At 38.8% G+C, this 14,053-nt stretch overlaps 1 protein-coding gene across 3 annotated transcripts in view; it reads right to left on the bottom strand.

Moving 5' to 3' along the window:
• Positions 1-14,053, bottom strand: part of BICD1 (bicaudal D homolog 1 (Drosophila)) — a 278,365-nt gene that overhangs the window by 60,517 nt on the left and 203,795 nt on the right. For all 3 annotated transcript variants that reach the window (XM_011955142.1, XM_011955143.1, XM_011955144.1), the window contains exon 4: positions 9,955-10,380. In XM_011955142.1, the coding sequence (XP_011810532.1) occupies positions 9,955-10,380 (426 nt within the window). The remainder of the gene's footprint in view (positions 1-9,954; positions 10,381-14,053) is intronic.

The following is a 14,053-nucleotide window of genomic DNA, read 5'->3' as shown; positions in this document are numbered from 1 at the left end:
GCTGGAACTACAGGCGCACACCACCACGCCTGGCTAATTTTTGTATTTTTAGTAGATACAGGGTTTCACCTTGCTGGCCAGGCTGGTCTCGAACTCCCAACCTCAGGTGATCCACCTGTCTCAGCCTCCTAAAGTGCTGGAATTACAGGTGTGAGCCACCACGCCCAGCCCCTCTCAAAGCCTATTTTATAATAAAACGTTGACTATCTCATTTAATTTATTGACTACTGTACTGAAAATGAAAAACAGAATAGTTGTATAGGTACTCAAAGTATGGTTTCTACTAAATGTGTATTGCTTTAACACCATTGTTAAGTCAAAAAGTTTAGTCGAACCATCACAAGTCAAGGACCATCTGTACTCTGAAAATTATAAAGCATTGTTGAAAGAAATTAAAGAAGACCTAAATAAAGGGATAAATAGCCTCTGTTTTTGGGTGAAAAACTGAATGTTAAGATGGCAATACTACCCAAATTGATTTACATATTCAATGCAAACTCCAACAAAATTTCAGCTGGATTCTTTGTAGAAACTGACAAGATGGTCAAAAAATTTATATGGAAATGCAAAGAACCTAGAATAGCCAAAACAGTCCTGAAGAAACTTCTTGAGAAAGAACTAGCAAACTTTCCTATTTCAAAAATTGCTACAAAAAAACTATAATCAAGATACTATAGTATTGGCATAAGAACAGACATATAAATTAATGGAACAGAATTGAAAGTCTAGAAATAAGCCTACATATACATCTATGACCAACTGATTTTGGACAAGGTTGCAAAGATAATTCAATGGGGGAAAGAATAGAATAATAGTCTTTTCAACAAATGGTGCTGGGACAACTGGATGTCCACATGTAAAATAGTAATGTTGATCTCTTCCTCACATCGTATTCAAAAATTAAGTCAAAATGGATCAAAGACCTAAATATAAGATATAAACATAAAATTCTTAGAGGAAAACCTAGCCATGAATGTTCATGACCTTAGATCAGACAACAGTTTTGTACAATACCAAAAGCACAAACAACAAAAGAAAAAAAATAAACTAGACACATCAAAATTAAAAATTTTTTTTAGCTGGGCATAGTGGCATGCACCTGTAGTCCCAGCTACTCAGAAGGCTATGGTGTGAGGATTGCTTGAGACCAGGAGAGTCCAGGAGTTTGAGGCTGCAGTGTGCTATGATTGTGCCTATGAATAGCCACTGCACTCCAGCCTGGGCAACATAGTGAGACCCCATCTCTTTAAAAAAAAAAAACTCCTATGTACATCAAAGGACACCTTCAAGAAAGTGAAAAGACAATCCATAGAATGGGAGAAAATATTTGCAAATCATAAATCACTTTTATGATAAGGGATTTGTATCCAAATCAGTAAAGAACTCTTTCAACTCAGAAATAAAAAGACAGCCCAGTCAAAAAATAATCTGAATAGACATTTTACCACAGAAGATATAAAAGAGCCAATAAGCTCATGAAAAGATGCTCACAAGGAAATACAAGTCAAGATGATAATGAAATACCACTTCGCATCCACCAGGATGGCTATGATTGAAAAGGCACATAATAACAAGCGTTAGTGAGAATGTGGAGAAATCTGAACCCTTATACACTGCTGGTGGGGCTATAAAACGGTACACTCAATTTGTTTTCAAAACTAGCAGTTCCTCAGAAGGTAAAACATAGAATTACCATATGACTCAGCATTTCCAGCTCTAGAATTAACTCCCCCTGGGAATTAAAACGTATGTGCACACAAAAACTTGTACACAAATGTTCATAGCGGCTTTATTGACAATAGCTAAAAAAATAGAAACAACTCAAAAGTCCATCAACTGATGAATGGTTACATGAAATGTGGTATATCCATACCATGGAGTATTATTTGACAATAAAAGAAATGAAAATGAAGCGCTAATATATTACAGCATGGATGAACCTTGAAAATGTTATGCTAAGTGAAAGAAGCAAGTCACAAAAGGCCACACATTGTATGATTCCATTTATTTTTATTTTATTTATTTATTGAGACAGGGTCATGCTCTTTCACCTAGGCTACAGTGCAGTGGCATGGTCATGGCTCACTGCAGCCTTGACCTCCCAGGCTCAAGCAATCCTCCCACCTTAGCCTCCCCAGTGGCTGGGACTATAGGCACGCATCACCGTGCCCAGCTAATTTGTTTTGGTATTTTTGGTAGAGATGGGGTTTTGCCATGTGGCCCAGGCTGGTCTCAAACCCCTGGCCTCCAGCTATCCTCCTGCCTTGGCCTCCCAAAGTGCTGGGATTACAGGTATGAGCCACTGCGCCCAGCTAGTTTGTAAAGGTAATCTCTAACTATAAAATCTGTAATAGTTTAACCACTTAAGTTGTCAACTTTGTACTAGGAAATAATTATACTTGTCACTTTAAATTTCAAAACCCAAGAACTGACCAATCTTGTTTTAATTAATATCATCCTATAAATATTCTGTGAGTCTTTAAGCAGAGATAATATTTGACTTGTTCAACTCTCTGTGTAGCAACTCCACTTACTAGATTTTTGACCTTGAACTAATGACATAACACAGTCGTGTCTCAGTTTCCTTATCTATAATATGAAGGTAATACCCTCTACCCCATACAGTTGTTATAAGCAGCAACCAATTAAGCAAATATATAAAAATTGCTTTGAACTCTTATGGGACATATAACAAATTACCATCACTACTTAACGTCAATCATTATAGAAAAAATTAAAATTAAAATTAAAAATTAAAATTGCCTTTAACAGAGTGGATCAAAACATAATAGGAATTTATTTCTTCCACATCCATGAAGATGCAACAAATATATTAATTTTAGTTTTACAGAAACATTACTGTCTTCTCATACTACATGTGAAATTACATATCCAATGTAATACTGAAAAAAAAAAATTCAGAGTTTTCCCCTGCTTAGTTTGACTCTATGCAGATATAAAGTCAGAGGCTGTTTATCAAAGACAGAAATTTCAGCACAAGCATACAGGACTCCTTTAAATGGATTCAGTAATTTAGTTAGTATTTCCAGACAGTATCTACTTATTTTCATTCTAATGAAACTAATTAAGGTATTTGACTGTCACTGGAAAATGTCAATTACAACCTATTTGAAATAATGAGGTCTTGAGGGCATCCTAAAACCAAAATAATTTATCCAATAATATGCTGAAAAACTTCTCTCATGAATAAAGGATGACACTCATTGAGCTACTCACTATCAAAGACTGTTGTCAAGTTTATAGAGACTCTGAGGTTAATCAAAATGTTTTCTTACTATAATTTTTCTGTATATGTTTCTGTGTTATGTGAAACTTAGCATGATTAGCTAAGTTTAAAATATTCCTGTATTTTATTCCATAACCTAGGAAGGCATACAGTTCAGTAAAATATTCACTCTAATTTGTTCTGGGAAAAAGTTCTCCCAAATTTAGATAGAGGTTTACCATCACTTGCCTTTCCCATACATTCTATAATTTATGTATTGACTGTTTATACAAAGTGATACTGGGGACCTTCTTGGCATCTCGGAACCTGATGGCAGTTTCCAGGACAATAATAATTTACAAAATGTTATGACTTATACACAGTTTCATATTTACCATCCCATTTGGTCTTCACAATTCTACAGAAGAGGCATGGCATTATTACCAGGGCTTCAAAGCAGAAGTCTGCACGTTGTATGTAAACAACTCCAGGAGGCACTATTTAAATTGTAGTCACTATAAATTGTTAAACCTGTTATTACCATTTCCCAGCAGATGGCAGTAGGAGTCTCCTTGAAGAAGGAGACCTGATTTTTTTTTGTTTGTTTGTTTGTTTTGTTTTGTTTTGTTTTTTCCATAGTTTTCTCCAACAAAGGCATGGCAGAGACTAGTGGTGGGGCTAATTTATTACCTTCCCCTTTTGAATGAGCCTCAGAGAAGCAAAACAACTCACTCAACATTCCTGATAATTAAGGCAGGGGGAGGACTACGCTCTGATTTTTTTTTATCTTGCCCAAATTCCTATTTAAGAGGTCTGAGGAGTCATGCCCTACAAACCATAAATTCTCATGGGATGGGTTTTGTTTAACCCTGTATATCAAGATTTACTTTCCAATCTGACACTGGCAAAGGAAGAAAACCAAAATACATTTCCTTACCATACCTTGAAATTGCCCCGAAAAGTCTCTTGTGGGAAAAATCCACATTCTGTAGAGAATCCCCTTTCCCCTTTGTTTTCCTTCCTTCCTTTCCCGATCCAGGAGATAATCAGCTAAGAGCCAGGCACCCTTCTAAGTGCAATAAGAAACATTTTACAACCTGCTGTCTCTGAAGTCTGCTGAGAGCTTCCTCTGCACAATAAAACTTGGTCTCCATAATCCTTTATCTTAACCTGAACATTTTCTTTCCATTGATCCCAGGCCTTCAGATAAACTCAACCAATTGTCAACCAGAAAATGTTTAAATTTACCTATAGCCTAGAAGCCCCCGCTTTGAGCTGTCCCACCTTTCTGAACCAAACCAATGTATTTCTTTCTTTTTTTTCTCTCTCTCTTTTTTTTTTTTTTTTGACAGTCTTGATCTGTCGCAGGTTGGAGTGCAGTGGCATGATCTCGGCTCATTGCAACCTCCGCCTCCTGGGTTAAAGCGATTCTCCTGCCTCAGCCTCCCAAGTAGCTGGGACTACAGGCACGCACCACCATGCCTAGCTAATTTTTGTATTTTTTTTAGTAGAGACAGGGTTTCACCATGTTGGCCAGGATGGTCTCAATCTCTTGACTTCATGATCCACCCACCTCGGCCTCCCAAATTGTTGGGATTACAGGCGTGAGCCACCGCACCAGGCCCAATGTATTTCTTAAATATATTTAATTGATGTCTCATGCCTCCCTAAAATATATAAAACCAAGCTGTACCCCGACCACCTTGGGCACATGTTCTCAGGACCTCCTGAGGGCTGTGTCATGGGCCACGGTCACTCATATTTGGCCCAGAATAAGTCTGTTAAAATATTTTACAGAGTTTGACTTTCTTCATTGACAGAGACATTTTTTTTCCCCTGGAACCAGGTTAAATAAATATCTATGGATGGGAAAACATAATTCATGTCCATAAGTTGAGCCTTGTAGGAGAAGAAAAGGCTGAAAGGGTATGGAACTAGGTATGCTGTTTTCAAAGGAGTTCTTTTAAAACAAAAAGTATTTATTTTAACTGACAAAAATCGTACATATTTATTGTGTACAACATGATGTTTTGAAATATGTAGGCAAAGTGGAAATTGAGCTAATTGTGACATGCATGACCTGACATACTTATCATGTTTGTGGTGATGTAACTGAGCCTATATTATCAAAATCATTAAACGTTTGTTTTACTTATTTTCCTTTCTCTTTGTCCTTTTCTTCCTCCATACATGACTGCTTGCACGTAGTCATTTGGTAGATGGTAGTCACTCATAATTGACTAACTTTGCATCCTAACCCTGGCTGCCAGTAAGATTAATGAACTTGTTTTCCTTTCAAAGAACAACGATCCTTAGGTCATGCAGACCTCCTGGATGGCATCCAGAAGTTTGACTGAGCTGAGGGACGCAAACAACTTTGATCATTGGGGGATTTCATCTCCTACAAAGCTGCCTTACTCACAAAAACCCCCAGTTACGTTCAAAGGCAGGTAGGATTTGACAGATTGTCTCTCCCACAATGTCATTTTTGGCCAAAATGAATACACCTTTCTCTACTGCTAAGCACTGATGTGTCAGTATTTGGCTTACTGCCCATCCAGCACGCAGACCTACATTTGGGGGTTCTACAACACTGAGAACACTTAAAATCTACTCTTTAATTTTCAATACAATACACTGTTATTAACTAGAGTCACCATGTTGTACTATAGATCTCTTCAACTTACTCCATCAAAGGGGGACTTGATCAAAAGGAAGAAAATCTGAAATGCTGCACATCACCTGGATCAGGGTGTTATAGCCTTGCCTGTGCCCCTCTACACTATCATGAGCTGTTAGCTAAGCGCAGCTGTGGGATTTAGAGGCACAAGGCCTTCTCTCCCGTGCAGTGTTTTGGATCCAGGCCAGGAGAAATCCTAAGAGATAAGGGAACTATGAACATACAAACTGCTCAGGGATAGCATTAGGAGATACACCTAATGTAAATGACGAGGTAATGGGTGCAGCACACCAACATGGCACATGTATACATATGTAACAAACCTGCACGTTGTGCACATGTACCCTACAACTTAAAGTATAATAAAAAAAAGAGAAAATACAAACTGTCACGTCCCAAGTATGTTGACACTGTAAGCTGAGGTGCACAAAACTGACAGCTGCCCAACAGGACAGTGCTATTCCTACAACACCCGCAACTCCAAAATCCAAAAAGCTCAAAATCAAGTTTGATCAAACTCACTTGGTTATGATAAAACTCACTTGGCAATATTCAGACAGTCCTAATCTCCCAGGGCAGCCAAGCTGCACCTGACTGGTGTGAGGCCTTTAATGGTTCTCATCTTATGCTTAGTGTGAATACTCATGTTTCACTGCAGAAATGTTAATGTTACTTGATCATTGGATGCTGCATCTGATCCCAGTGGAGATATCACAATCTATATGGTATATACTGCATGTTACCTTTCTATAATCTGAAACTTAAATTTATAACACACCTGGCCCAAGCATTCCAGATAGCTATACTTAAAGTACATTTGACTGGTTCCTCTTCAGAATTTCCAGGACAATGGTACTGACACGTATATAGTTCAGGTGTATAGTACTCTCATTGGTCAGAATTGTCATATTATTTTTAATCCTTATTAACATCAAAGCTAATTACAATGAATTCTAGGGAATGTATCCTGTAATGTTTTTGTAATGTGTTTATTTAAATGTGTTTATTTACATAAATTTAACCCAAAAAGATGTGTGGCTAAGGAAAAAACTGTATTACAAAGAAATAATTCATGAGAAGGTATACTTCTCATGAATTTACTCATTTGAATGAAATATATTCTTAGGAAAAGCTGATATGCTTTTTAAAAATGCTGATTACAAGAAGATAAATGGATATTCCACCCCAAAAAATATTACAGTTAGTGTTGTTAGTATGAGATTGGAAGCTGCAAAGCTCTTCCTGCATTGAACCTGGTTTTCACAACTAAATCTGGAGCAAACTTGGGGATATAAGGACCTACCTGCGCCCCTCTACATCTTTGCAAACTGTCAACATCAGTTAAGGGTTGATGAAAGATTTGAAGGGGCACAGCTTTCTGGTAGACTGACGGAGGGTTTATCCAGCAAAGTTTTTCTCACCCTAACATTTTGCTAAATGAATATCCTTTTTCAGACCTTCTTGCACCATGAGACTTAACTGTTATTTTTCTACATTCCTGCCAGTATCCACATCAGTCCCTTTTGGGATGATTATCCTTGAGCTAACAGCCCAAAAATAATAGTTAATAATAATTATCTAAATTATTATAAAGTGAGTACCCAATAAATTAAAGGACCAAGGGAGTTGAAATAATGATAACAGTTCCTAATTACTGAGCATTTACTGTGCGCTAGTCCCTGTTCTCAGCACTCTGCATACAACTCATAAACCCTCATGCCACTCTAATGAGGAAGGTATTATGTATCCTATTCCATGGGAAAGTAAAGTGCTGTCCTCTAAGAATGACTGTCAACTAGTGGCTGACTCTCAGAGCATTTGAAATACATGGGGAGTTTCTGGTCATCATTTCAACTGAGGAAATGTAACCAGCATCTCATGAGTTGGGATCAGAGACGCTAAACCTTCTCAAAGAAGAAAACATTCTCTGGCAATGAGGAACTGTCCCAACCCAAACGAAAACGACAGTCTATTGAGAACTCAGGAGAGCCACTCTCCTGCTGAGAACTTACTTGTTTTCCACCATTCTTTTTATTGAACTTCTCCTCTTTTTAGACTTTTGTATTACCCAATTCAGATCACATTTAGAATTAAATCTGAGCACAGCTCTGAGCTTTCAGCCAACAGAAGACCTGGTTGAAAATTGTGCTGTTTTATGCATGGAAGTCTCTTTTCCTAATATCTTCTGCACTGCCACCAAAATAAAAAGAAGAAACAAAAAGTCTGAACCCACTAACTTTTTATCTCAAAGCCACCAACGTAAGAGTTAAAAAAAACTCCTATAACTTCTATTTAATGCTATTCAATCTGGGGGGCACAAATTCTTATGAATATATCTGTCATGTAAAACTTTTTCATGAGGAAGTATGTTTTCTGTTTCAGTCTAGTCCTATTAGTGTAAACTGAGCAAAAAGACACAGAAAATAAACGGGTTAACAAATCAACATCATTCGTTCTCTATTCTCTTACTTTTTTCTGTCAATTTCACTTTTTCCAGTTATTTCTGTGGAGGCAGATGACTGCCAAAGGCTTAACAGCCTCTAATTATCAGCTATACATGAAGAACCTTGGAGGGATAAGCTTGAGATTGAAGATTAAGTCTCAAATTTAATCCCCTAACAAGCTTGTTAGACCAGATTTCTAGTTCAGTAGATCTACATGGAGCTCAACAATTTGTATAAATAAGCCCCCAGGTGATGGTCATACTGCTGTTCCTTAAACAACATTTCCATTAAGTGTGGCAGGAAGGCAAGACTCTAAACTAGAAAGCGATTTCACAAGGAAATAAGGTTAAAGGCTGGGATTCTTCACAAGACATTTGATTTGAAGACGCTAAAAATTTAAGGTTTAACTCATGTTGCAATAAGAATCCTTTGGTCTTAGATTATACCTGTTCTGTATTTTTTATCATATGGTATCCTGGATAATTTGTACATAGGACGTCCTTTATGTCTTTTAAGGCTTCAAGTATTCCTGTGAAATGTAACCATAAATCTGGAAGCTATACACACAGTTGCTTGTGATGAAAAACTGCATGGTTTCCATCATTTTACTTGTATATAAAGCTTTTGAATTCTTTTGTTAATCAGAAATGCATTAAGGCTCTGTCTTTTCTTTTTCTTTTCTTTTTTTTTTTGAGATGAAGTTTCATTCTTGTTGCCCAGGCTGGAGTGCAATGGCGATCTCGGCTCACTGCAACCTCCACTTCCTGGGTTCAAGTGATTCTCCTGCCTCAGCCTCCTGAGTAGCTGGGATTATACACCCACCACCACGTCCAGCTAATTTTTTGTATTTTTAGTAGAGTTGGGTTTCACCATGTTGGCCAGGCTGGTCTTGAACTCCTGACTTCAGGTGATCCGCCAGCCTCGGCCTCCCAAAGTGCTGGGATTACAGGTGTGAGCCACTGCGCCTGGCCCAAGGAACCATTTTTTCTGTCTTTTCTCAGACTTCATTGGAACTCAATTTGTGGCTCTCAGAAGTTCATTTCTTGAAGTGATGCAAATGAGAGATTGCATCTCTCTTTAACACCCCTTCTGTCATGTCTTTTTTAAATATTGCACTTTCAAAGTTTCTAATTGAAGAAGCAATATTAGAAAAGAAATCTGGGGCTGGGCATGGTGGCTCACGCCTGTAATCCCAGCACTTTGGGAGGCTGAGGCGGGCGGATCACGAGGTCAAGAGATCAAGACCATCCTGGCTAATATGGTGAAACCCCGTCTCTACTAAAAATACAAAAAATTAGCTGGACATAGTGACGGGCACCTGCAGTCCCAGCTACTTGGGAGGCTGAGGCAGGAGAATCGCTTGAACCCAGGAGGTGGAGGTTGCACTGAGCTGAAATTGCACCACTGTACTCCAGCCTGGGCAACAGAGCAAGACTCTGTCTTGAAAAGAACAGAACAGAAAAGAAAATAAAAAAAGAAAAAAAAGAAAAGAAAAGAGAAAAGAAAAGAAATCTGGAAGTGAAATGCGAGAATCAGGAGTCCCACAACATGCTACACGCAATCTAAAAGAAATTCACTCTAGCGTCCTCAAAGAAAGTTCTTACCTGCATAAGCTGCTGCTTCAATTTCTGTATTTCTGAAATGTTCAGCTCACTAAATAAGTCAGAGACAGGGTTCAGAGACTCTCCTTTCCTTAAGGTGGGAGTCCGATAGTCTCCATTCAGTTTCACAAGAGGCCCATGGATATGACCGTTCATTTTGTCATCATTGTTTGGTTCACTCCCATCCTCGGCAAATTTGAGTCCATCTACTGAGATGCTGATATGGTTATCATTGAGGCTGATATACTGGGAGAGCTCCTTCCGCAGGTTGTTCTTTTGCTCTCTTTCATTTTTTAAAGTCTCGAGGGCTTCTTCTAGTTGGTGCTCAGCAATCTCTTTCAATCGAATGGCATCTTCCAGCTGGCTGTTCAGCAGTACCGTCTCCTCCTCAAATCGCTTAATCTCATGCTTTAAGCCTTCGTATTCAACCTGAATCAGACGGGATAAAGAAGATTCATAAAACTAAAATGTGGATCTTACAAAACTGCCATTAAACACTCTAGTGGACCTAATCGTTTAACATGAGTCTAAAAAATAAATAATAAAAAGCACACAGTATATCCTTAAAGTTATGTAAGATAGTTTCTTTAGAAATTATATACTATATATAAAATACATAATTACATATTACAGTGACATAACATAAATATGCTATATATAATTAGATATAATAGAAATCTATATAACTCTCTATATAATTTTTAGCAGAGATGAAAAGTCTATTGTCTTAGGATTTCTTTTATAGGATCCAGTGGTCAAAAGGGGGCACTGTTTGCCTAATAAATAGGGAATATTTTTTGTAACAATTTATGAGAATATTCGCAATCTAAGAAAAGATTGTATCATCACCATTACTTTGTTTTAGTTCCTTATTAATAATGAAGAAATTTTTATATCCAGAGATAAATTTGCTGAACGATCATAATAACATAATCTCAGTAAAATGTTTGAGAGTAAGACGAAAATGTAAAGATCATTGTTATGTGCTTAAAGGATAGACAGAATCTCAAAGAACAGTTACATAAACTATCTAGTAACAAAAAATACCAACATTGTTTTTGTTTGTTTGTTTTGAGACAGGGTTTCGCTCTATTGCCTAGACTGGGGTGCAATGATATGATCATGGCTCACTGCAGCCTCAACCTCCCGGGCTCAAGTGATCTTCGCATTTCAGCCCCTCAGGTAGCTAGGATCACAGGCATGTGCCACCATGCCTGGCTATTTTACTGTTTTTTATTTTTATTTTTTTGCAGAGACGGGTCTCACTGTATTGCCCAGGCTGCTCTTGAACTCCTGAGCTCAAGCAATCCTCCGGCCTTGGCCTCCCAAAGTGCTAGGATTATATGTGTGAGCCACTGCACCTGGCCATATATTGTTAGTGAGGTAATATTCTTTTGAATTGCAATCACAATAAACCTGCTCAAACAACCTCTTCCTCATGAAGGCCCGCGGGTGACAGGGATAACTTCTCTGAGCCAACATGCCTCCTTGGGATCTTTTCCGTGGCACTTATCACACGCCACCTTTTAAGAAACATTTTATCTCCACAAGTACACTGTAATCTTCTTAGAGAAAGGAAGTACTTTTTTATCCACCTCATTGCTCCTCATAGTGCTTCAGTGTTCCCTCATGGTGTTTAAAACAGAAGTCTGCTGTTCAGTGTGTATTTGCTGAATAAAGAACAATGAGGAGTGAAAAAATAAACTAGAAAAAGTACAATAAAGTAATCATGATATTAAATGCTAATAGAAACTATGTGCTTAGTTTCATATTTATTTTAGCATATATATTAGTTTGAACTTGAATTTTAAAAAATATTTTAAAAACTGAAGAATAGGGAACACTGACCAGTATCATCATCATATATTTCTCTTTCTCCCCCTACTTCCCTTTACATAATCTCAATGCAATGGTTTGTCTTGCAAAGATTAGGGTAGAGATTTAGCTGGGATGTAAGCTTGCTGATGTAACAGACACCTAAACAAGAGTGACTTAGTCAAGATGGAAGTTTTTCTCTTTTTGTTGGGGGGGATGGAGTCTCGCTCTATTGCCCAGGCTGGAGTGCAGTGGCGCAATCTCGGCTCACTGCAAGCTGTGTCTCTGGGTTGACGCCATTCTCCTGCCCAGTCTCCCGAGTAGCTGGGACTATAGGCGCCCGCCACCACACCCAGCTAATTTTTTGTATTTTTAGTAGAGACAGGGTTTCACTGTGTTAGCCAGGACAGTTTTGATCTCCTGGCCTTGTGATCCACCCACCTCAGCCTCCCAAAGTGCTGGGATTACAGGTGTGAACCACCAGGCCCGGCCAGAAGTATTTCCCTTATGTAACAGTATGGAGGTAGACAGTCACGGACTAGTAGGGAATCTCTGCTCCATAAGGTCATCCAGGAGCCAGGCTCTTTCTCTGTTGTTGTATAGCCTTCTAGCCAAACCATACTATCTAAGGTGGCTTGCCATTTGATAATGTTCTAAGTGGTGGGATGAAATAAGGGGCACACTCTCTCTTTAAAAGTTACCCACATCACTTGTTATATACCATTGGCTGGTACTAGTCTTATGCAGTTTGGCTGTCAGGAGGAGTGAAGAATGTAGCCTTTACTCTGGGCAGCACTGGGCCCAGGTAAAAATTGAGAAATACACTGTCAGAAGGGAACAATGAAATCTGATGGTAAACCAGCACTCACTGGTCACTGGAACACTGTGGTGCTCTAATAGAATGCAACTCATAGAGACATACGTATAGCAGATGTTTCTAACAATGCTAGTTGTATATGTGAATATGGATACTGTTATTTCAGTGAAAGAATGTGCTCACCACACTATGGTGTGTGAAATGAATTATGAGGGCTGGGCACGGTGGCTCAGGCCTGTAATCTCGGCACTCTGGGAGGCCAAGGCAGGTGAATTGCTTGAGCACAGGAGTTTGAGACCAACCTGGGCCACATAATGAAACCCTATCTCTACAAAAAATAAGAAAATTAGCCAGGTGTGGTGGCGTGCACCTAAAGTCCCAGCTATTCCGGAGGATGAGGTGGGAGGATCACTTGAGCCCAGGGAGGTCAAGGCTGCAGTGAGACCTGATAGTGTCACTGCACTCCAATCTGGGTGGCAGAGTGAGGCTCTGTCTTGAGAAAAAAAGAAAAAAAAATACATTATGTACAAAACATGCCTCTAAGGCAAAAAAAAAAAAAAAGTCATTGGAATTTCAGCATGTCCCTGATAGAATTACTCAAAAGACACAATATTGGAGACCATTATTTATAATGTCCATTATTTAGAATGAAAACTAGAAAGTGCTAATTGTTCTACCATGAATATGCATTTGAATAAATACAACAAAAAATTAACAAATCTATCAATGGCATACTACCAATAACTGCCTCCTAATCAAGTAGGAATTTCTGGGTTCATATCAACTACATTACTTAAGATGATGAGTACTTCATGGGAGAAAAATCACACTTTGGGAAAAATGATAACCGAGCACTATAAATGCATGTTACAAACATGATGGCAGGGAAATGAAATAACTTTTGAAAAGTCCAAGAACTTATTACTTGGCCTGGGACACATAATAACTTGACAGCCCCTGGCTATCAGCGACCTGCTCAAAGGCATGTGTCCCTGTGTTTGCATTCTGTACTCTAGTGGGCTCCCCGGGCAGGTGTGTGCTCCCATGTCCCTTCCACCAATTCAGATATCAGATGCTTTAGAGCAGAGATCACAAGTGGTGCCCACAGACCGTCGAGCCTACGGATGTGCTTTATTTGGCTTGTAACACATTATAAAACTTTTGGAATTGATTGCCAATATTTAGAAAACTGATGATTTCACAAACTTTTGAAAACTTCTAACTTCTTTTTTAAAAAATTCAAAAGTTGGGCTGGGCGTGGTGGCTCACGCCTGTAATCCCAGCACTTTGGGAGGCGAGCCTGGCGGATCACGAGGTCAGGAGATCACGACCATCCTGGTTAACATGATGAAACCATGTCTTTACTAAAAATACAAAAAAATTAGTGTGCCGTGGTGGCGGGCACCTGTAGTCCCAGCTACTGGGGAGGCTGAGGCAGGAGAATGGCATGAACCCAGGAGGCAGAGCTGG

The sequence above is a fragment of the Colobus angolensis genome, unplaced genomic scaffold (assembly GCF_000951035.1).
Source record: "Colobus angolensis palliatus isolate OR3802 unplaced genomic scaffold, Cang.pa_1.0 Scaffold397, whole genome shotgun sequence".
NCBI lineage: Eukaryota > Metazoa > Chordata > Mammalia > Primates > Cercopithecidae > Colobus > Colobus angolensis.
This window is presented reverse-complemented; position numbering and strand designations above follow the sequence as displayed.